We start from the raw sequence: 23,141 nt of genomic DNA, 5'->3' as shown, positions 1-23,141 counted from the left end.
GGCTGAATGGGCACGTCCTGCACAGGGAAATGAAAAGACAGCCTTGCAGGGAGTGTAAACAACCTCCAGTTTACTTAATTGGGGATGTTTTGCATAAAATATGAGCTTGTTGGTAAATACGTTCCCTGTGCAAAGGCGCGTCGGGCCCGGGGCTGTGTGGGACGGTATAAAAGGCAGAGCAAGTGAGGATCCCTCATCCACCTCTCCTGCCTTCTCCTCCTGGGTGACACAGGTGAGCTGCAAGGGCCTTTGCCTCCCTCTTTTCCTTTCTCTTCTCTTCTCTTCTGCCTTGGCCCTCAATGGAAGTTTTGCCTCTCCCTGGTGGTCTCTGAGAGCCTTTCTCCTTGATGCTGCTCTCAGCAGGTTTTTGTGGATGTTTTTTCCTGGGGACAGGTGGGAGATGTTGGGATTTCTTTGCAGGGAACTCTTTGGGCTCAGGGCTGTGGAATTGCTGCCTTCCTCCCTCTCCAGGCTGTCCCTTGTGCCCGGGCTGTGTTTCGTCCTGCCCAGCACATCTCCCTGGGTGCCTCACAGCCCGTGGGTGCTTTGGCTGCTCTCTCTGCAGGTTCTCCCCCAGCCAGAGCCATGTCCTGCTACGACCTGTGCCGGCCCTGCGGCCCCACCCCGCTGGCCAACAGCTGCAACGAGCCCTGTGTCCGGCAGTGCCAGGACTCCCGCGTGGTCATCCAGCCCTCGCCCGTGGTGGTCACCCTGCCCGGGCCCATCCTCAGCTCCTTCCCCCAGAACACCACCGTGGGATCCTCCACCTCCGCCGCCGTGGGCAGCATCCTGAGCGAGGAGGGAGTGCCCATCAACTCGGGGGGCTTTGGGCTCTCGGGGCTCTCTGGCCTTGGTGGCCGCTACTGCGGCCGCAGGTGCCTGCCCTGCTAGAGCCGGGCCGGACGTCCAGCGAGTGCCTCGCCAGGCCAAGCGTGCCCTGGAGCTGCTGGCCAGCGTTTCCAGAGGCTTTGGCCCCCGCAGCCCTCCTGCCAAGGAGGGAGGCAAACGTGGCCAGCTGAGGCTTCTGCTTGTCCTGCTTTCTCCTGCGCCTCCCCGGCCCTGCCGGGCCCTGCTCTGCTGGCCCAGGGGCTCAGCCCCAGCCGGCGCAGCGGGGTCCTGCTGCTCCCGCTGGCCCCGTGCCCGGGGCAGGCAGACGTGTGTCCCACCGCTGGCACAGCCAGGGCTGCCTGCCCGGCCCTGCTGCTGGGCCAGCCTGGCCCGGGCCCTGCCCACCCCTGCTTTGTTTCTGTCTTCACACTCAATAAAGTTTACTCTGCATTGGAACTGGTGGCTCCTGGAATTCCTGCCCTGCTGGGATGTGCAGCCCAGCTGCTCCATGGGGGCTGTGATGCCCTGGGGGGGTTGGGTGGGATTGGAGGGAGTGATTATTATTATTGATTGGCCTTGTGATTGTGCACAGGGTAACCAGGCGGTACTCCAGGGGACATTTGATCCAGGAGGGAGGTTGGACGTTGGGTTCCATCTTATGAGGCAAAAATTGACCTTCCAGAGTTTGGACATTGGGTTTCAGTTGATGAACCAGAACATTGACCTTTCAGGAGAGATCTCTGTGCAGATTTACAGACCTCTTCCCAAAGCCTTTGTTTTGCATTTCCAGCTACAAATGGCTGTTTCCTTGTCTGCATCCAAGCACATCATCCAAAGCCTGAGGCACAGGGACAGCTCGTTGTTCTGAGGTGACACATGGCACCCAGGGCAGGTGTGCAAAGAGAAAAGTGAGTCCTGTGCCAGGTGTTGGTGCAGGGGAAATGGATTGAGCATGGGTCACTCGTCTGGAGGAATCCCAGGGTCCTCAAGGCTGGAAAAATCTCCAAGGCCAAGAGGCCAGTCTGCACAGCAGAGTTCTGCAGGCCTGCTCCAGACTCCTGCCCCTTCCGGACACTGTGGCACACGGAATGACTCCACAGCAATTAATGCCTCTGACCACAGGACAATTTGGGTGGGGGTGAAGATGGTTCCACTGCTCCCTGGATACAGTCCCAGGCCATGTCACCATCACTGCTGCCCTCCCTCACAGGAGGGATCATGGTCCCCATGTGTCCATCCCTGTCCCATGTCCACGTTACACATCCACCCTCAGCACGTCCCCAACCTCAGCCGGGCTCAGCTGAGCCCTGGGGCATCTCCTGCTCACCCTGTGCACGCCCACACAAAGCCACACGCCCTCCACTGCCCCATGGCACTTGCAGCCACTGCCTTGGAGGTTCTCACCTTGCCCAGGTGTGAGAAAGGTCGATCCCTGCCCTTTAACCACCCAAACCCCCCAGGGCATCACAGCCCCCATGGAGCAGCTGGGCTGCACATCCCAGCAGGGCAGGAATTCCAGGAGCCACCAGTTCCAATGCAGAGTGAACTTTATTGAGTGTGAAGACAGAAACAAAGCAGGGGTGGGCAGGGCCCGGGCCAGGCTGGCCCAGCAGCAGGGCCGGGCAGGCAGCCCTGGCTGTGCCAGCGGTGGGACACACGTCTGCCTGCCCCGGGCACGGGGCCAGCGGGAGCAGCAGGACCCCGCTGCGCCGGCTGGGGCTGAGCCCCTGGGCCAGCAGAGCAGGGCCCGGCAGGGCCGGGGAGGCGCAGGAGAAAGCAGGACAAGCAGAAGCCTCAGCTGGCCACGTTTGCCTCCCTCCTTGGCAGGAGGGCTGCGGGGGCCAAAGGCTCTGGAAACGCTGGCCAGCAGCTCCAGGGCACGCTTGGCCTGGCGAGGCACTCGCTGGACGTCCGGCCCGGCTCTAGCAGGGCAGGCACCTGCGGCCGCAGTAGCGGCCACCAAGGCCAGAGAGCCCCGAGAGCCCAAAGCCCCCCGAGTTGATGGGGACCCCGGACTCGCTCAGGATGCTGCCCACGGCGGCGGAGGTGGAGGATCCCACGGCGGTGTTCTGGGGGAAGGAGCTGAGGATGGGCCCGGGCAGGGTGACCACCACGGGGGACGGCTCGATGATGACCCGCGAGTCCTGGCACTGCCGGACACAGGGCTCGTTGCAGCTGTTGGCCAGCGGGGTGGGGCCGCAGGGCCGGCACAGGTCGTAGCAGGACATGGCTCTGGCTGGAGGAGAACCTGCAGAAGGCACCGGCAGAACGTGAGGCTCGGCCTCAGCAGGAGCAGAGGCTGGGACAAGGGACAGGGAATAGGGAGGAAGAAAGGATCGGGATCCCCATCCCCACGGCTTCCTGCAAAGAGCCCAAGAGCTTCTCCCAGCTCCTCGCACTGAGCAGAGGCTGAGAGCAGGATCTGGGAGCAAAGTTCTCAGCGGTGCCACACAGCAGTGATGAAGGCAAAGGCAAAGAGAAGAAGGAGGAGGAGAAGAGGAAGGCAAAGGTGGTTGCAGCTCACCTGTGTCACCGAGGAGGAGAAGGCACGAGTGGTGAATGAGGGATCCTGCGCTCAGAGTGGGTTTTATACCATCCTGGGCAGCCCCAGGCCAAGCCTTTGCTCATGGGATGCGTTTCCCAAGCTCATCCAACATGGAAAACACTCCCTTCCTCCTGCACCAACCTTTGATTTGGGGCTGCAGTGCTCCTTCCCTGTTTCCTTGCTGCCGGCATCCCCATTCCAGGCTGGAACCTCGTTTTATGTGACTTAATTAGAGATCAAAGGCCTCTCCTGGCCAGCATTGTTGATTCAGGTAATTCAGGCCTTTGTGGCGATCTCCTTGGAAATCAATGTGTTTTTCCTCCTCTGTCTGGCACTTTAGTCACTGCCTGGACTGTCTCGTGGCCATTTCCAAATTAAACCCTGCCAGACTCATCCCAGGTAGCTCCAGATTCACACAGCATTTGCATGTTTTGCATAAGTGTAATTGCAGCTATTTTTCCCTGTGTTTTCAGATTGTGCCTCATGTCTGGTTTGAATCTCTCATGGAGAATGAAACCCTGATTTAGGTGAGAGCCTAATTAGGTCACAAACCCAGCCTGGCACCAGCTTTTTTAGTTTTTCAGTCAACATTCAGCATTTTATTCCAGAAAGCACCTCATGGTATATAGTTTATTGTTTCGCTAGCTTCAGTTTGTGTGGAATCTCCAAGTGTATTTAATAACCAAAATCTGATTTTTTTAAATGTGGGGTTTTTCCAAGTCAACTTCACATTTTAAGGGGAAATAATTCCCCCTCGACCCTCAGAGCAACTTCTGCAAAGTCTCCAGGAGTGGTTTTTCCTTCCCTTTTTCCAACAGGGAGCCAAACTCTGTTTCTCAGTGGAAATAAAGCATTCAGCAGCTGGCAACTGGGCAAGTTGCTTCCCTGGCCTAATTAGGGCTGGAATGTGCTCAGGTTTTATGTCCTGGCACCACAGTTTGGAGGCCAGGATGGCTTCTGGTGACATCCTGACAGCGCTGCTGTAGGACAGGAATGGGAGCAATTGGGAACTCAGGCTGGTGGCATCCCTGCAATTGCTGGGACACCTAATTTGGGTTTATTTATGGCCATCCCCAAAGCCAGAAGCCCAAATGCTTCATTCAGGTGGTGCAGACAACAATAATTTCTGTTCAACTCGGATAATTTGAGCAGTTAATTTTGGCTAACCAAGGGGAGGAAGTCTCCAGCTGCAATTTTTCCACCCCAAAACATTTTTGAGAAGAGAAATGTTTAATTTTACTCATTAAAGCAGAGCTTGGCACATCATGACTGCAGCAAAACAAGAATTGAACTGACCATGAAGAGATAAAATGATTCCATTTTATTTTTAGAATTATTTGAAGATTTCAGTTCAGAGAAGAACTGAATTAATTGGGAATGCATCCTGTGGTGGTTGAGGCTGAAGAAATGATCGGTTCCAGGATGTGATCCGTTCCAGGCTGGGCTGGATGGGATATTGGGCAACCTGGCCCAGTGGGAGGTGGCCCTGCCCATGGAAGGGGTTGGGACAAGGTGATCTTTAAGGTCCCTTCCACCCCAAACCATTCCGTGACTCTACAACTGACGGGAATCTTTTAAGAAAGCATTTTTTTAAAATAAAAAAAAAGGACATTTCACTCAAAGTGAAATTATTAGGGAGTATGTTTAAATATAAAAAAAAAGAAATTTCAATACTTCAAAAATAAGTATTTTTTAAATTTAAAAATAGGAATTATTTTAGGAATTATTTTTTTAAATTAAAAAAAAAGGGCACATTTCTCTGGAAGTTCCCTCCCAGCAGTATCAGAACCTCCATCTCTCATTTAGCTTCATGCCACATCCCGAAGCCTCAGAGGTGTCTGTCTGCAGAACAACTGAAGCTTCAGCTTCTTGAAAGGAAGAACTTCAAAGACAATCCCAAATATTCATTAAATGGTTGAGACACACAAAGTGCATCAGCCATGGAAATATTGCAGCTACAATGCAAAACTGGAATGGTTTTGTCACCTGGGCAAGAACGTCAGCTGAAATTTGATTACTCCCTGGGCAGACAGCATTTGACAGCGTCAGAACCCAGGGTTATTAATTTTTTTTTCATTAAAAAGTCATTTTGTGTGTCACAATAACCTCCCACGGAGCCTCTGGAGCAGGTCCAAGGCTGCTTGGGATTCCTGTGACAATTGAATGCAGCAGCACTGGGAACAAAACGAGGTGGGGATGTGGGGGGGGTCCAGCTCAGGTGAGACCTCACCTGCGGAGCCGCCCCAGCCCTAAGTCCAGCCCAGGGAGAACCTGGAGCTGCTGGAGAGAGCCCAGAGAGGGCTCCAGGATGGATCCGAGGGATGGAGCAGCTCTGCTGGGAGAGCTGGGAATGTTCACCTCGAGAAGCTTTGGGGTGACCCAACTGTGGCCTTGCAGGACCTGAAGGGGCTTCGACGACCACGGGGAGAGACAATTCCCAAGGGATGGGGTGCCAGGACAAGGGGGAATGGGATCAGACCCGTGCAGAGGGGTTTAGATGGGATTTTGGGAAGGTTCAGACTGACAGAAAGGAAATTTAGATGGGATTTTGGGAAGGAATTCCTCCCTGGGAGGCTGGGGAGGTCCTGGCAGGGGTTATCCCATGGATGCTCCATCCGTGGACGTGTCCAAGGCCAGGCTGGAGCAGCCAGGGAAGGTGGGAATGTCCCTGGAATGTCCCTGTCCATGGCAGGGGGGAATGAGGTGCGTTTTAAGGCCCCTTCCATCCCAAAGGATTCCGTGATTTCCTGGGAGACTGACAGGAAATCCCAACGCAAACCCAGGGAATGGATTCCTGAAACCCAGGGAAAGGAGCTGATTTGCCTCCCCCTGGATCCAGGTTATTCCATTAATTATAATGGAATTTATTGCATTGAATTTATTCCATTCTTGGGATTTCATTTATTCCACTCTTGGGATTCAATTTATTCCACTGTTGGGATTTTATTGATTCCACTCTTGGGATTTTATTGATTCCACTACTGGGATTTAATTCATTCCATTACTGGGATTTAATTTATTCCACTACTGGGATTTAATTTATTCCATTCTTGGGCTTCAATATGCAAGAAGCTTAGGAAATAATAAAATAAGAAAAAACCCTTACAAGGCCAAGAATCCTGACCTGATTAGGAGCCGATTACTGGAATGACAGCTGAGCGCTGATCTGTTTATCTTTGAGGGCTTTTATTGCTCAATCCATGGGTGTCTGAAGCCAATTCCACGCTGGGGATAATGACACAGGGATGTGCAAACCATTAATGAGCACCTGGGATGGCAAAATTTGGGATCGGAGCCGCTGCCCCGGGGCTCTCCCCGTCACACCTCCTCATTTAGAGGGATTTAAAGAGGAAAAAAAATAAAAATTGGCTGCTCTAGTAAAGGAGCAAACAAGGAGCAGGTAAAAAACAAATCTGGCTGTAGGGAAGGGCAGAGCTCGGGGGACACCGGGCACTTTCCCTGCCTCGTTCCCGGGGATGAAAGCTGCAGGTTTTGGTAAAACTGCTCCAAAATGAGTTCGGGAATGAGGTTTTTGTCAGTTCCGATGCTGAAAGCTGCAGGTTTTGGTAAAACGGCCCCAAAATTAGCTCGGAATGAGTTTTTTTCAGCCTCGGGGCAGCTCTTGGCCCTTTAATTGGGAGTGACGCTCAAAGAAGCGTTTCAGAGCACAACGAAGGTGGCCAGAAATGTCCCGTTTTTGGAAAAAAAAAAGGGAGTGAAATCCCAATTTCTGTGCGGGCAGAATAATTCCTTCAGCCTTTCCTCCATCCTCTCAAGGTTCCAGCAGCTCCAGGTCCTGCCCCAGAAACTCCCAGAAGGAACTGGGGCTTCTCTGCTCCTGATTTTTAGTGCTCCAGTTCAGGTGTCGCAGCAGAGCCTCGTGGTTCCTCCTCGGAAAAGGTTTGGAGCAGGGAAAATTCCCTCCCTCCCTCTTCCCATCTCCCCACTGTAGGGGAAATAATAATTAATTTTTTAAAATTAAAAAAAAAATATATATAATTTTATATATGCAACTATATATATAATTTATTATATATTAAATATATATGCAATTTTATATATACAATTATATATATATATAATTCATTATATATCCAAAATATATATCCAAAATAATCGGAATACTGGGAGATTTCAGTAGGAAAAGGGCGCATGCTCCATCCCCCCTTTCCCTGAAAATCATTGAATTGCCCATTTTTATTCCTATTTCCCATTTTTTTAATAATTCATCCCATTTCTCACTGGAATTATTCCTGCAAAAATGGGTGACTCTGCAAAGTTCCCGAGGCAACGCCAGTCCCCGGGAACAGCCCCGGGAAGTTTCAGATTAAAGGATTTCAGAGCCCTTTGCAAACTCTCATGAATGATTTATTCATGTAAAACGCTCATTAGCAGCTTTTAGGGATGCAGCAGGATTGCAGGATCACAAAGAGTGTCACAAAGTCACCCCGAAGGACCTGGTAATGGATATCCTTGGTCATAAACAGATCTTTTTAAAATATATAAGAAAATATAAAATAAAAATAAATCTAGTAAATGTATTTATTTATCGATTTTTAAATTTATATTTATATTTTTATATAAATATATTTCTATTAAAATATAAAAATATATAAACCAAAACATAAAATATAAAATTGCAAATATATAAAACTCTAAAAATATAGAAATATAAAAATATTTTTAAATCATAAATTATAAATCTATAAATATAAAAATATAAATAGATTTTAAATCTATCATATATTTATAATTATTCATATAATGCTATAAATGTAATAAATTATATATATTAATTAAATTTATCATAAATAATACTCTATTAGCAGTACACTAAATATTAAATAACAACCATATTTGTTATTGCAAATATAATATTAATAATTATAAATATTTTATCTGGTTTGATTTTGATATGAAAACTTTGGTTTTTTACTTCTGCCAGATTTCCCAGGATGGGCAAATGCTGGAATTTGTTGCAGAGAAAACCTGGACATTGGACAACACTGATTCCTCAGGAATTACACAAGCAGGGACTAATTTTTAAATCAAAATGTGGAGATCATTCATGGTTAATTTTGGATTTAGGGGGAGGGGCTCAGAGCTGATTTTTTTCATATTGATAAAGGAATAAGAAATAAAGAACTTTGATTAAGATTTAATAAAAATCTGGGGCTTGTCAGGAGAAGAAACTGAGAAAAAAAAAATTGATTTTTTTCAGTTTAATTCTGAGCCTCAGAGTCCAAAAAAGACAATTATTCTGGAATTCTGGGGAAGCACCAGGAGCAGAGTGGGAAGGTCAGAAATGCAAACGGGGCCAGTGTGACCCACAAGGAGAGAATGCACAACTCATCCTAAAAAATTAACCTGGAATTAATTAGCACCTCACACACACACACACACACACAAAAGGCTTCGTTAACATTTCAATTAATCGAAGAAAATTCCCACCGCTTCACCCTCCTGTTTTTATTATTATTATTATTTTTTATTTGCGTGGTTTCCTCCCTCTTTAGCTGTTAAAAAGCAGATAAATCCACACTGATGCGATTATTCCTTGGCAGCGCCGGCGTTTCCTACGGGGGCATTTTTGGGGCAGGATTTTCATTAAAAAGGAATTATTTTCTGCCTGGGGATCATTACCCCATCCACGGGAGCAATTTGCAGGCCCCAGTAATTGCAGATTTCTTAAGTGGCAGCTTTAGGTTTCGAAAGACATAAACAAAGGCCTGGGCTTTAATTAGGGATCGGGCCTTGGAGGCCTCCAGCAACTTCCGCAAACTCAGCACTTTTTTTGAGGGGAAAATGGAAAGAAATCAAAGTTTGCTGCTCATTCCAAGGGAGGAATTAAGGATATAAATGTTCTGTGGAGGGTGGGGAGGATTTGCAGGGAATTGTGGATTCCCCATCCCTGGAAGTGTCCGAGGCCTGGCTGAATGCCGCCTGTGCTCCTGGGAGGGCTTGGAATGAAATTATTTTAAATCTCCTTCCACCCAAACCATTCCAGTACTCCCAAAACAGCACACAGAGAGAACGTGACTACGCAGGACACTTTGAAAACAAAATTATTTATTAAAATAAAACCCAGGGCTGTGTTTACTGGCCCATATTTCCAGGCCCCAGCTGGAAAAGCCATTTCAGGACACGTCCAGAAGCGCTCCCAGCTCCTCCCTTAATCCTGCCAGGCTTTGGAGCTCCCAGTCCTCCATTCCCAGCTCCATCACGCTGATCCTGCGTTTGGGGGTTCTCCTTCCCGCCGCAGATCCCGCGGAACCGCGGCCGAGGCCTGCAGGAGCCGCTGGAATTCAAATGTGGAATTGAAATAAACGTCAGCCCAGTTCACTGCGGGTTCCTCCGGCTGCTCCCGGGGTGACCTGGGAGGATTCATTTGCCTCCTGTGCTTCCCTAAACCCAGATAATAACTGGAATTAAAATCTGCCAAAGGCAACGGAAAATCCGCCTGCGAGGGAAGGGCCAAGGAGGTTTTTTATAGAGGGCCCAAAAATGCAGAGGGAGTAGAAATCCCTGTGAGTTCCAGAATGTTCTGCAGCACAAGGGGCTGGGAAAAGGGGAGGGTTCACAGAATCCCAAGAAAAGAGCTCCAAGGTCATCAAATCCAACTTCCAATGGATAAACCATTAGATTTCAGTTTATCTGCACTTGGCAGCACATTGTGTGAATTTTTATATAAATACAATTAATTATTGTCTTTCAAAAGTGTTGAGCGGTTAGTCGGCAAGAAGCAAATCTTAGTATGTGGGTTCCGAAAGGAAATAAAATATAACTATAAATATAAATGAAATATAAAATAAAACATAAAATAAAACAAAACAAAAAAAACATATAAATAAAATATTAAAAGTACAAAACCCCGAAAATATATAAATACAGAAATAAAAAATATAAAAATATAAATATATATCCTAGACATAGATGTAATTATAGGCATATAAAAATAAAAATGAAAACATTTATAAATTAAATTTTTTTTAAAATATTAAAATATAAAAATATGCATTAGTGTCCCTTTATATCTTCAACTGAATTAATTTTGTGATACATCTTTCATATAACCTAAGGCTGGTTAATTGGGGTTAAATCCTGGGGCATTCCCACCTGCCTTGGACACTTCCAGGGATGGGATATCCACAATTCTCATTCCTCTTCCCCAGGATTCATATCCCAAGCGAGGTGCCAGGAAGTTGAGCTGCCTCCCTTCGTTCCTAATTGTTATTTACTCTCCATTTTCCCTCCCAGCATAAATTATCTGCAGCCAGAGAGGGGTCCTAAGGCAAAACCTTTTGTGGGCACTTGGGAACAAAAAGGTTCGTGCTGATCCCAAGGGATTTATGCAGATTTGGGCGTCAGGGACACGACACGGAGGCGGAATTTATTTAAGTGCATCCCATCCCGGTATTCCAATAGGATTTCAATTAAGGACAGCTTTTATGTAGTAAAGAAATAAAACTGTTTGGGGACTGTTATCCCAAAACGTTCCTGGCTCCCTCAGAAATCTCTTTCTCTGGGAATCCTGATTTGTGTCTTTATTATGATTTTTTCTGTCATTGATTTCCTCCTTAAAATCTTAATAAAAACATTTTATATCCATGTCTGGCTCACTCAAAAATATTGTTAAACTATCCACCGCCATTTTCTCCGGTATTTCAATGGTTTTATATTGAACTCACATCCCTAATTTGGGTTAAATTAAGTTTTCATCAGGACAGAACAATTTCTTGCCTACTTTCCCCCCGCCCCCTTAATTCCGTCCCAGAAAACCTGGGGGGTCCAACCTTTCCTTTCCCACAATTTTATCCTTTCCAACCCAAAAAACTGGGGAGAAAGGGGGGAAAAAAGCCCCAACAAACAAAACCAAGCCCGAGTGAGGCTCGGTGATTTCACCTTGAGTCAGGAGCCAGAACCGTGGGTGGGATTTGGGTGCCTTTAATTGCGCTGGGGTCAAACCCCCAAATCCCGGGAGCAAATCCAGCTGTTTAAACCCCGTCCAAGGATTTGTAAGGAGAGGATGAAGATAAGGCTGAGCTTTCCCCGCGGGGTCAGAGGTGTTCACTGACTCCGTGAAATTGAAGATTTCTTGAGAATTCGTGGGGTGTATTGAGAATTCTGGAGTTGTGAATTTATTCTTTCTCCTTTTCCGTGGGTGTCCGGCTGTGTAGGGGTACAACTGATGCCCCCGGGAGTGTTTTGGGAATAAAAAAAATTCCCATCCGCACTGGGAAATTATAAAAACAATGCTGCACCCTGATAGGAAATGATGCCACTGCAGCTCCCTTTCACAGAACCTGAGAGGGAAAACCCAATGCCAATAAAAGAACCCTTGATCAGGCCCCGAAATAACTGAAATGTGGTTAATTAGGAGCAGATCGAGCCCTATTTTTGGCCCTTGAAAGGGCAAAGTGAATCCTGCCCGGAGGGCGTAGCACGCTCTGGGAAGCTCCGGGAGGGAACAAACACAAACAGGGAGCAAAACAGTTTCATTACTCGCAGAAGTTATGCAGGCAGCAAAGTTTGTTTTGCAACTAATTAAGACTTCATGCAAAGAGGGTGTCACATCCTCCAGGCACTTTGGGGACGTGTATAAAAGCATTTGCTACGTAGAAGCCTCCCTAATCACTTTTCTTTTCCTCTCCTCCTTGGGTGATCCGGGTAAGTCAATTTTGGATCAATTATTGAATTTTAAATCAATTATTTTGTATTATTATTATTATTATTGTTGCTATCTGAATATCAAATGACAGGGGGAGCTCGTGAAAGGACAAGGGGGTGTTTTGCCAGAAAAAGCCTTTTTATTATCCTTTAGTTTGGAGTTAATTGAAGTTTTACACTCAGCTCGTGGAAATTAGGGAGGGCACAGAAAACTCCCTCTGAATCCTTAAAGAGTCTCAATAATTCCATGGTGCTCTTTTCATATTCTAAAGAGTCAGTGTCATTAAAGAATGATAATTTAAAATTTAATTTCTACAATGTTCTCACCCTCAGCTGTCTTCCAGGAGGCTCCAGTGTTAAGTTGGAGAACTTGCCCTAAGTATTTTCCCAATCCTTCAGAGAGCAGAACACAGATTTTCCTTACTCAAAATCTTCTTTACTGCTGGCTTCGGTTAAAATATATTTATAGTGTTGAATTCCAAATGTACCAGGAACATCCAAGCACTCCTTTTTCACTTCCTTTCAGGAGTTCTGGGATGAGATTTTACAAATCGTGTGAAATCACTCAAGGATCCCAACCCCCAGACCAATCTTCTTTTTCCAAAGCCAAAATCAGCCATTCCAGATCCAACTTTTGAGCTGGAAAAATCCCCCATTGTTGCCTGTTGGGTGCCTTTTCCTCACTTTCAAGTCTAAGGAGATTGGACTTCAATCAGTTGGGGGAAAAAAAAAATCCGATATTTTAACTCAGAAAGGTTAAAATGGGATGTTCAGGGGGAGATGTGAGAAATCCCCCCTGGATTTTGTCTCCCCCAGAGATTTCTGGAGTGAAGTGGGGACTTATTTAGGAAATCACCTCAAGCCCCCACTTTGCCAGCCCTTAATTTCTCCCCCAGCAGCTCCACAGAGGTAAAATGAGGAAAATGCAGAAAATTATCCCTTCTCCCTCCGTGTTTTCCTTGCCCAATCTGTGTGGGCACAATCCAGGACAAGCACAGCCTTCAATCCATAATTAAACCATGCCCCAAAAAATCTGGCCTCGATATCAGGCTGGGCTTAAAGCGATCTGGGATTTCAAATATCCAGCTGGTCCCTAATGAGACCCATAAAAGATGGGTGGATCTCACTGCTCCACTTGGAACAGGGTGGGAGGAGGACACGAGCTGCAGCCTCCACACTGAGGGTTGAAACGAGGATTAAAACCCGAGTTTAAACTCTGGGATGGAGCTAGGAGTCGTGGTTTTCCGCTGGCAATAGGAGTGGGATGGACACAGCGAAAATCCCGGGAAGAGAAGCTGCAGGATAAAAGCTTTTTGGGGTTAAAATGGTGATGGTCTGGAAAATAGCATTCTATTGAAAAGCAGGAAGTCCAAGGAGGAAGAAAAGGAGTTCCTGGCTGGAAAATTAAACTGGACAAATTCAGCTCCCATCTGAGCTCTCTGTAATTCCCAATTTCCCGTAAATCCCCATAACCGCTTAACCAGCACCCCGCTATTTATCTCAGATATTTCTCACCTTGCCAAGGACAATTTTTTCTCATTTTTCCATCTTTCCTTTCTCAATTCCAGGCCAAATCCAACTCCTACCTGAATTCCTGCTCAATTCCTGCCAAATTCAACTCCCACCTGAGCTCCCAATTTGCCGTAAATCCCCGTAACCGCGTTACCAACACCCTGCTGTTTATCGCAGATATTTCCCACCACACCAACGATGGGTTTTTCTCATCTTTCCCTCTTTTCCTGATCAGTTTCAGGTCAATTCCTGAATTCCAACTCACACCTGAATTCCTGCTCAATTCCTGCCACATTCAACTCCCACCAGAGCTCCCAGTTTGACGTAAATCCCCATAACCGCGTTACGAAAACCCTGATATTTATCCCAGATATTTCCCATCACACCAAGGATTATTTTTTCTCATTTTTTCCTATTTCCTTGCTCAATTTCAGGCCAAATTCAACTCCCACCTGAATTCCTGCTCAATTCCTGCCAAATTCAACTCCCACCTGAGCTCCCAATTTGCCGTAAATCCCCATAACCGCGTTACAAAAACCCCGATATTTATCCCAGATATTTTCCGCCACACCGAGAATGTTTTTTTCTCATTTTTCCCTCTTTCCCTGCTCGTTTCCAGCTCTGCCCTGCCCCATGTCTCCCTTCCACGAGTGCTGCCTGCCCGTGGGCCTGGCGTGCCCCGAGCCCTTCGCCGTGACCCGCAGCGACACCTGCGTCATCAAGTACCCCGACACCGTGGTGGACATCGTGGAGCCCGACTTTCCCCCCTACTCCGTCATCTACCCCGGGCCCACGCTGACCACCTTCCCCCAGCAGACCCTGGTGGGCTCCACGGCCCTGCTGGACATCAGGAGCTTCCTGGGCTCCCAGGGATTCCATGGGTTTGGGGGTAGGTGCGCTTTGGGCTCAGGTGTGAACGCCTCCTTCCGGGGCGCTTTGGGCAGTTTTAATCCTTTTCCTCCTCACTTATCCCAGTTTTGTTGTGGAACTTGCAGGCCAACCTAAACCCTGCCTGGATATCTGTGGATAGACTGAAAAGCACAACTGAGCGGTCAGACAGAGCCCGACTAAAGTTTATGGATAATGGATTGTAGAAGTGCCGAGCTCCCGAGGTTCCCATGGAGTCCATAAATCCAGGGATTCCTGGCACTAGACCTGCCTGAGGACTAGAATTTCTAAACTACGAGAAAACTGAAAATTCTCTATTGACCTCATTCCAAATTAGGGCAAACCAAAGCCCAGAATTTTCCAAGAATTAAAAAATATATATATCTCCTTTTTTTTTTTTTCTTTTGGTTTCCTAAAAGCTGTGTGTCAATAAATTCGTTTTTATGCCAACACTGACGTTTTATTACCAATTTCTCTCAAAATAAAAAAAATTACAAAATCCACCCAAACAATATGACTGAAAATCTTGGGTTCCAAAATGAAATTTTACCCAAATTCCTCCTCATTTGCAAATTTTGCTGAACCGGCATTTGAAAAGAAATAAATAATTCAGCTCTACTTGGCATTTCTGAAAATTTGGAATTTGTAGCTCCTTGCTGTGCTTTATTCCTGCTTAGCCCCACCGTGTAATGCTCTCCCAGCTTCTTTTCCTTTCTTTATCTCATTTAATGCAAGCCGGGGGGAAAAAACCCACAAAATCAAAATATATACAGCAATTGTAAGAGTAAATCTCTCTGCAAAATCTTTCTGCTAAAATCTATGAAAATCATGGGAGTGGGGATTTGTTGTGGACCCTCCTGGAATTCTTTGATTTTATCCTTTCCAGTGAGTTTTGAACTTGTAAATTCAGCTTCTCGTTCCCATTAAATGCTGTCATGCAGATGCACTTTTGGATTTTGCTTTTTTAGGATGGTTTGGGGTGGAAGGGACCCCAAAAATCATCCTGTGCCACCCCCTGCCATGGGCAGGGACCTTCCCCTATCCCAGGTGGTTCCAACCTGGCCTTGGGCACTCCCAGGGATGGGAAATCCATGGGATAACCTGGGACCCTCACAGGGAACAATTCCTCCCCAAAATCCCACCCAAATTCCCCCTTTTTCAGTCTGAACCTACCCCCCTGTCCAGTCACTCCAGCTCTGGCAGAAAACTTTCTCCTCCACATTTTCTTTTGAACAGTTTTGGTCCCAGAAGTGACTTTGGGACTTTTCCCGAGGTTCAGCACCCCCACATTAGCATTAACCAACTCACCAAGCAAAATTAATGAGATTTTGCCCTTTTCCCAGACTTCATCCAGCCTGGATTTTGGGGTGAAATGCTGCTGCCTCTGGGTGCTGGGCCCAGGAAAAAAAATGCAGATTTTTTAAAATTAATTGAAGCCCTGGATTGAATTTTCCAGCCGACTCAGTCTGTTCCCCAAAAATAGGACAAAAATCCTGGGCCATGCATGTACAGGCAGGAGCTGGGCACTGCCACCCTCCCTGGGGCTAGGACAAGCTGGGCAAGGGTCATCTGCAACGTGAGGAATAAATAAATATAAATATTCTATATTATGGGCAAGGAACATCTGCAATGTGGGGACGTGCAGCTTAAAATGCGAAAGAAAAAACTATAAATATTCTATATTATGGGCAAGGAAAATCTGCAACATGTGAAAGAAAAAATATAAATATTCTATATTATGGGCAAGGACAATCTGCAACATGTGAAAGAAAAAATATAAATATTCTATATTATGGGCAAGGACAATCTGCAACATGTGAAATAAATAAATATAAATAAATATATTATAGGCAAGGATGATCAATGTAGGGATGTGCATCATAAAATGTGAAAGAAATAAATATAAATATTAAGGATGATATATATATTAGCTGATATTTGGTAATAGGTAGGAGTAATGAGTGATCAAGCTGAGAATTAACGAGCTGACGTTCCCCCACTGGAATTTCCAGGGAATCACGTTTCCAAAATCCTTCCTCAACCCCCGCCGGGGTGTTCTGTCCACACCAATCCACTTAATTTCCTCTAATCCTCAAAGGAAATCTGCAAATCGGCTTTTTCCACAAACCAGCCCCTTCCCGTGCTGACAGGGCTGGGAGCGCTGCGCAAACATTAATTATCTTTGTGCACAAGCCTTGCGACACGAAAATTCGGATTTGGACATCCAGATGTTGGGCAACAGCTGCACGAGGATGGGGGTTGGGAGCGGCATTTTTCGGGAGGGTTATTTTGGGTTATTTGGGGGGGCAGGAGGTGGTTTGGGATTTTTAGTGAATCGCCCCGGGGCTGGGTGAAGGAATTGGCGGAAATTCCGAGGTGGGAGCCAAACTTCGCCTTCCCTCAAGGGTGCGGCTGCATCGCCCGGGGTGTCACTGGGCGGAAATTTGGGATATTTGGGGATTTTGAGTGTCTGGACTGGCTCAAAATCCCCAAATATCCCAAATATCCTCCCAGGAAATTTACAGAACATTTACAGATATTTAGGAACTGGCAAGAACATTTACGGATATTTAGAATAAACAATTCCCAAATCTTTCCCCTCTTTTTGCTTTTCCTACACTAAACATCGGGACAAAAAAAACCCAAAAAAAACCCCGGGTTGAATCAAACCACGCCTTATCACACTCCTAATGCTCAACTATCGGGTGATGACGTCACTCAATTAAGCACAAATCTTCGTTAATGACACTTCGTTAATACTCCAGCCCCCGGGGGATTGAATTTCCATTAAATTGACCCCGGGGGAAGGTTGGTGGCAGCAGAGGCAGGAATTTGTCACCCCGGAGCCACCCCGGGAGGACCAGGGTGACTCCGAGCGCTGCCACGCCCAGAGGTTGCTAAAAATAGCCGGCTCCTCCCCCCGCAGCGTTAGTTTCCGTTCCCGTGGTTTATTTATCCGTGGTTTATTCCCATTAAACAACCCCGACTTTCCCTACCCTAAACCCTCCTGAGAATGTGGGGTTTTCCCCCGGGGGGGGTCCATCCTGCTGGGAAAAATGCCAAAACCGAGTGGGAAAAATTCCAAAATCAGATGAGAATAATTCCAAAATCGAGTGGGAATTATTCTAAAATCAAGAGGGAATAATTCCAATATCGAGAGGGAATAATTCCAAAACTGAGTGGGAATAATTCCAAAAACTACAAGGCAAAATTCCAAATTCAGGAAGGAATAACTCTAAAATCAGGTAGCAATAATTCCAAGGAACTTTGGGAAGGCATTTTCAGGCCCCACATGACAAATCAGGGATGTTCGGGCTTTGACAGCTCGGTTTTTATTTTTACCCACCCATTCCTGCCCTGATGGTGCCAACACCTCCTCCAGCCCCTTCTCCCAGGCCAGATTATCCCAGGAATGCCCAGGGATCATCCCTGGGGTTGTTTTGTCACAGCCAGGGTGGGGCAGGCCTTGTTTTTATTTTTTAAAATTTGTTTTAATTTGGTTTCATTTTTAGAATTTGTTTCTATTTGATTTAATTTGTTTTATCTGTTTTTATTTGGTTTTATTTGGGTTTGTTTGGTTTTATTTGGTTTGGTTGTGTTTGTTTTTATTGCTTTTATTTGTTTTTATTGGTTTTATTGAGTTTTGTTTGATTTTATTTGGTTTTATTTAGTTTTAATGTGACAAAGCTGAGGAACACCAAGCCCAGATCGGTCTCTGGGGTTTGGGATGGTGAAATGGGACGGGATTTCAGATTTTCCCAACCCAAACCAGTCTGGGATTCATCCTTGCCTAACTGCAGGAAAATGAGCAGCACCTTGGGCATCCACATTTATAAATCCACTGAATTTCATGGCAGCACAGAACTTTGGAATTTTGGAATGGTTTGGATTGGAGTAGAGCTCGGAAATCCTCTACTTCCATGGGCAGGAACAAGAAAAATCAGCTCATTCCACCATCCCAGGTGGCTCCAGCCTGGCCTGGGACATTCCAGGGGTGGGAAATCCATGGAGTAACCTGGGACCCTCACAGGGAACAATTCCAACCCAAAATCCCACCCAAATTCCCCCTCTGACCCCATTCCCGTGTCCTGGCGCTGCAGTTCCTGAGGAAAAGTCCCTCTCCGGATTCCCTGGTGCCTTTTCCTGGCTCTGGGGTTTTCCTGGGGCAGAAGGAAAGCAGGCGCCCCTTTTGTGCTGAAAAAAAGAAAAGTTTGGGGCGGCTGAGAGCAGAAAAGTCTTGGGCTTTGTGGGGAAACTGAGGCAGGTTGTGCAATGCCAGCTGGGGCAAGCAGAGGGAGACGCGAGGTCACCGAGGGAGCTCGGATCTGGGGCTCCACCCAAACACCAAGAACCAGAATTAATTTTTTAAAAAGAAAAACAAACAAAAAAAACCCCAAAACAAGCAGAAGGGAATTCAGGTGTGCCCTGAGCAGATTTTATATAATTTATAGAATTTTATATCATTTATATAATTATATATTATATATATCATTTATATAATTGGATTTGCTTTGCTGCCCTGCCAACCTGGCATTTCCATTTTCTTGCAATTATATACTAGTATACAAATCCATAATATTTATATGAGATGTTTATGTATAATATTTATACAAAATATTTACACATAACGTGTCTCATTTGCATATATTTACATAACACCTGTAGAATAATTATACTGTTTATATAATATTTCTTTCTATAATATTTATATTTATTTGTATGGTATTTGTAATTGTTTTATATATTTATATATTCTACACCTCAGTACAGCTCTGGTCAGCACTTGTTAAGGGAGAGGTTTTTCTTCTGCCTCCTCCCTTCATTCCCTTTCCTTTTTGCACTCCTCCAACATTTAATTCCCTGAATTTATCCTTTTGTTATTTTTTCAGGATTTGAAATCTGGTTTCATCCCAGCTAGAAGCGAACAAAAAGCAGAAATCCTGAGTCCCACTGCTGAATTTAGGGGGTTCAGCTGCTCTGCGAAGCCCTGGAAAGACTAAAAATCCCAGTGAGCCTCAGTATCCCCAACACCTCAGGGTCCTGGCAAGGCTGGACCATCCTAAGAAAAAAAAAAATCCCTTTTTTTATCAACCAAAAAACCTCCAGGAAAGGCTCAGCTACCGTGACCCGGCAGATCTTTTCGAAGCAGAGCATTCCTGCCTCGCATCCACCCCACGGGCAATATAAATATTCTATTTATAATATATAAATGATATATTAATCGATCCAGGAGCTGCCGTTTGCTCCAGCCCTCCACTGCGCAGGAAATGGGGATCGGGGAGGATTTCCTGGAGCAGGATGAGACACCCCGGGCGTGCTCGGGGTTCCACCGACCCCAAACCCCTTCCCTGGGCGGATTTGGGGATTTATCCCCACCCCGGGAGCCGCCGCCTCTTGGGCAGCACCCCCGAGGTCTCTCCCTGCTCTGAGCGGGCCGGGGGTCCCCGCCTGGATTTTTGGGTTCTCCGGCTTTCCCTGCGGAATCCGAGCTCCTGATAGCGCCGAGCGCGCGGGGAGCGGGGCGTTAATTGCGTTAATGACCCTCTGGGCAGCTCCTCCCGGAGCTGACGCGAGTTTTGCGCCGCTGAGCTCAGCGGGCAGAGCCGCTTTGAAGCGAGCCCGGCCGGGGCTGCCAAGCTCGGGGAGCAGCGCTCCCACCCCAAATCTTCGCTGTCTTTGATGATTCCTGCGTGAGGCAGCGCTGCTGACTCAGCCGCAGCAGCGAACCCCGCGGCTCCGCAGCCCCGCCGAACCGGTCCGGGCACAAAAACCGAATTAACCGGCATTAAAGCTGCCCCTGCCCTGCTCAAGGATGTAATTTTCGGCAGCGATTTAGGAGTAATGGATATTAAGGCTCTGTGTTGTGGGGTTTGCAGTCTGCGCTCGCTCTTTGTTCCCTTTGTTACTCACGGGGCGGTTTGGGCTGGAAGGGGCCTTAAAACTCGCCCAGTTCCACCCCTGCCGCGGTGCCGGCTCCTTCCAGCCTGGCCTCGGACACTTTTCTTCCTTTTGGTGGATTTCTCCTCAAAATCGGGGCTGAACTTTGCATAAATATTCTGGTTCTGAGGGATTTTGGGGCGCTTTCCTGCTCTGCTTTCTGTGCCGGGTAAAGGGTGCAAAAATCAAAGCGGGGGCTTTCCCAAGGCTTTTGAATGTATGGGAGAATGAGGGATTTCAGTCTCTCAATTCTGAAAAAAATATTTGGGGAAGTTCTGAGAATGGATTTTCCCAGAAATTCCCTGGAAAAGCTGTGCCAGGGCCTCCCCACTCTCACAAAATTCCTTCCCAAATCCCCTCTAAACCTCCCCCTCCTTCAGTCTGGATCCATCCCTGACCCCAAAATTCCTGACGAACCAACTTCAGGCACTGAAGAAAAACACAAAAAGCGTGTGGAAAAGAGAAAATTCCTCACCAGATTTCTGCGTTTCGGGGGGTTTGGGGAGGAGTTGATCCCGTTGTGCTCCAGGGCCTGATTTTGCCAGCCAGGATTCGGTTCCTGGCTTGGGAATTCCCAAATGCCACAGGGATCAGCTGAGGAGAGCTGGAATCCTGACCGAGGGATGAATTCCACACTTTCTCCTTGTGCTTTAATCCTCCTGGTCTGGTGCAGGAATTTTGGGAAGGGGGTGGAGGTGTTGGAGCAAGAAATTCCAAAGGATGATAACAAAAACATGGGAAATTTCGGGAGAAGAAGAAAATGGACGATTTTAAGGCAGTATTTTGGGCTCCTCCTCATAGGCAACGTCCATCCAGCCTCGTAAGGATTAAATCCTGGGGGAAAAAAAAACAGGATTCCTCTGCCATGGACGTGATCCCAAAAGGACCCCCACGGCCCCAACTCTTCCCTGTTCACAAAGAAGCCACTGGGAGGATCTTCCCAAAATCCCGGTGCTCTGTGCGCCTTTTTTCCCTTTTCACTCCCTCTTCCATCCGGAGGGAACCTTTGAGCCTGGAAATGCCCACCTTGAGACGAGGTAAAACCATCCCGGGCTTTGTGGCATGCCAGGAATTATTCTGATTTTATGAGGCAGCTCCAGAGATCCCGCAGGGCTTTGGAGCTTATCGGGAATATTCCGGAGACATCAGAAAATGAGATTTCAAAGAGGATCTCAAAACCTCTGCGAGTTTGTCATCCAGGGAAATCAGTTCGTGGTAATCACGGTAATGACATCCTAGAGGATCCGGGCTGCTGTGAGCTCACAAAGAATAAATTATGGAAAGTGTTCCATCTAACGCCTCATTTTAAACTTCCCCGGTTGGCATAATTCATGAACGGCTTCGTTTTTATTCCAAAGATAACCCCGAGCTTTGCTCTTCAGATTTGCGCCAGATCCTTCCCCTGATTTCGGAGCATATCTGTAAATCCCACCAACATTATGGGAAAGAATCCCTGGTTTGATAAACGAGGCACGGATACGATTCCCTGTGTTAGGTTTTGCTTCCATAAGGAAAATCACCCTGGCACTCCAAGATTCCCCGCGCACTCCAGCTTTTAGCCAAGATAAGCTAAAAAAACCTCATTAATTCTCGCTGCATTTTCACCCCTTAATGAAACCGGGAGAGGAAAAGCAGGAAATTCCGAGATGAAAAGACCTGGCGGGTTGCCACCTGCGTTTTTGGGGTTATTGCCCAACGCGGTTTTTAGATAATCATAAACAGCGAGCAAAACAATTCCTGCGGCTCCAGGAGCGATCCGAGCACCGGGCTGCGCTCCCGAGTCATTAAAGCGCTTTAGCAAAGGCTGGCTCAGCCGCCCCCGGCCATGGGGCAGGATATAAAACCCCTCTGCAGCGCGCATCTCCTCACTGCCTCTCCCGACTCCTCCTCTCCGCCTCTCTGAGTAAGTTTGGGCTCTAAACCCCTCCAGTTTCCCTCTGCTCTTGCGTGGATTTCTCCTCAAAATCGGGGCTGAAGGAGTTCTGGTTCTGAGGGATTCAGGAGCGCTGTCCTGTGGTGCTTTCCGTGCTGGGCGAAGGGTGCGAAAATCAAAGCGGGGCTTTGCCGGGGTTTGGAATTTACGGGAGAATGAGGGATTTCAGTCTCTTGATTCTACAGAAATATTTGGGAAAGTTTCAGGAATGGATTTAACATCGCCTTGCGTTGTGAGGCACGACCAGGGCGGTGGGATTAATGGAACACTATGGAAAATGCGGCTTGGAAGTGAGCTCGGTGCAGCTCTGCTGCTGCTTGGATCAGCTCATCCTTAATTTAATTGGAGCCACTACACCAAGCGATTATTATGGACTATTAACGTAACTGTGCCAATAACTTTCATTTCTAACTCTTAAAACTGATTTACAATCCTAAAGCGCTTTCACAGAGATTAAATTCAGCATTTCTCTAGGTCAGTGCTGCGTTCTAACTTGAGGGAATTTGGAGGAAAATGCCCTGCATGGGTTTTTTAATTATCAAAAAGATAAATTTTATGTGAGAATTTAACCTGAAGAAATAAATATTACTGAATTAATTTCCCCTAGGTGAAAATGTAATTTTTTTTATTTGGCTTGACTATATCACTACAGAAATAATTTAATATATATATTATATTATATAAATATTTTAATTATACGTTTCATTAATTAAACGAGCACTTAACACTCCCACTTATTCTCAGCCTTTTGCTTTTTCCCCCTTGTGTTTTAGCAGAATATTTTCCTGCCTGAAAACAACAGGAATCTGCAAGGAAAATAATACAAAAATT

General features: G+C 46.7%; 3 protein-coding genes and 1 long non-coding RNA gene across 5 annotated transcripts; 2 read left to right on the top strand and 2 right to left on the bottom strand.

Annotated features, from left to right (window-relative positions):
- Positions 1 to 585: 585 nt before the first annotated feature.
- On the top strand, positions 586 to 1,033 carry LOC115498483 (feather keratin 1). The gene has a single exon (XM_030291589.4). It carries the CDS (start codon positions 586 to 588, stop codon positions 889 to 891), a length of 306 nt encoding a protein of 101 aa, XP_030147449.2. The 3' UTR covers positions 892 to 1,033.
- Positions 1,034 to 2,396: 1,363 nt separating this feature from the next.
- On the bottom strand, positions 2,397 to 3,451 carry LOC115498482 (feather beta keratin). The gene has a single exon (XM_030291588.4). It carries the CDS (start codon positions 3,054 to 3,056, stop codon positions 2,751 to 2,753), a length of 306 nt encoding a protein of 101 aa, XP_030147448.1. The 5' UTR covers positions 3,057 to 3,451; the 3' UTR covers positions 2,397 to 2,750.
- Positions 3,452 to 9,422: 5,971 nt separating this feature from the next.
- Positions 9,423 to 21,972, bottom strand: LOC140680598 (uncharacterized). The gene is made up of 2 exons (XR_012051947.1): positions 20,853 to 21,972; positions 9,423 to 9,671 (listed from the first exon to the last, which is right to left on the bottom strand). It is a non-coding gene; the product is annotated as an uncharacterized lncRNA (long non-coding RNA).
- Positions 11,796 to 15,386, top strand: LOC115498515 (feather keratin B-4-like). Of its 2 annotated transcripts, XM_030291658.4 has the most exons (3): positions 11,796 to 12,040; positions 14,172 to 14,441; positions 14,548 to 15,386. In XM_030291658.4, the coding sequence occupies exons 1-3, from the start codon at positions 11,887 to 11,889 to the stop codon at positions 14,580 to 14,582; spliced, it is 459 nt and encodes a 152-aa protein (XP_030147518.3). In that variant the 5' UTR covers positions 11,796 to 11,886; the 3' UTR covers positions 14,583 to 15,386. The 2 variants fall into 2 exon arrangements, with proteins under 2 accessions (XP_030147518.3, XP_030147517.4); XM_030291657.4 differs by having other exon boundaries at positions 14,172 to 15,386.
- Positions 21,973 to 23,141: the final 1,169 nt, after the last annotated feature.

Source organism: Taeniopygia guttata, chromosome 25 (assembly GCF_048771995.1).
Source record: "Taeniopygia guttata chromosome 25, bTaeGut7.mat, whole genome shotgun sequence".
Classification (NCBI taxonomy): Eukaryota; Metazoa; Chordata; class Aves; order Passeriformes; family Estrildidae; genus Taeniopygia; species Taeniopygia guttata.
This window is presented reverse-complemented; position numbering and strand designations above follow the sequence as displayed.

Coding starts and splice junctions, on each gene's coding strand:
- LOC115498515 (XM_030291657.4), top strand. CDS start 11,887: ATGCAGGCAGCAAAGTTTGTTTTGCAACTAATTAAGACTTCATGCAAA. Junction 12,041..14,171: donor CTCCTCCTTGGGTGATCCGG/GTAAGTCAATTT, acceptor GCTCGTTTCCAG/CTCTGCCCTGCCCCATGTCT.
- LOC115498482 (XM_030291588.4), bottom strand. CDS start 3,056: ATGTCCTGCTACGACCTGTGCCGGCCCTGCGGCCCCACCCCGCTGGCC.
- LOC115498483 (XM_030291589.4), top strand. CDS start 586: ATGTCCTGCTACGACCTGTGCCGGCCCTGCGGCCCCACCCCGCTGGCC.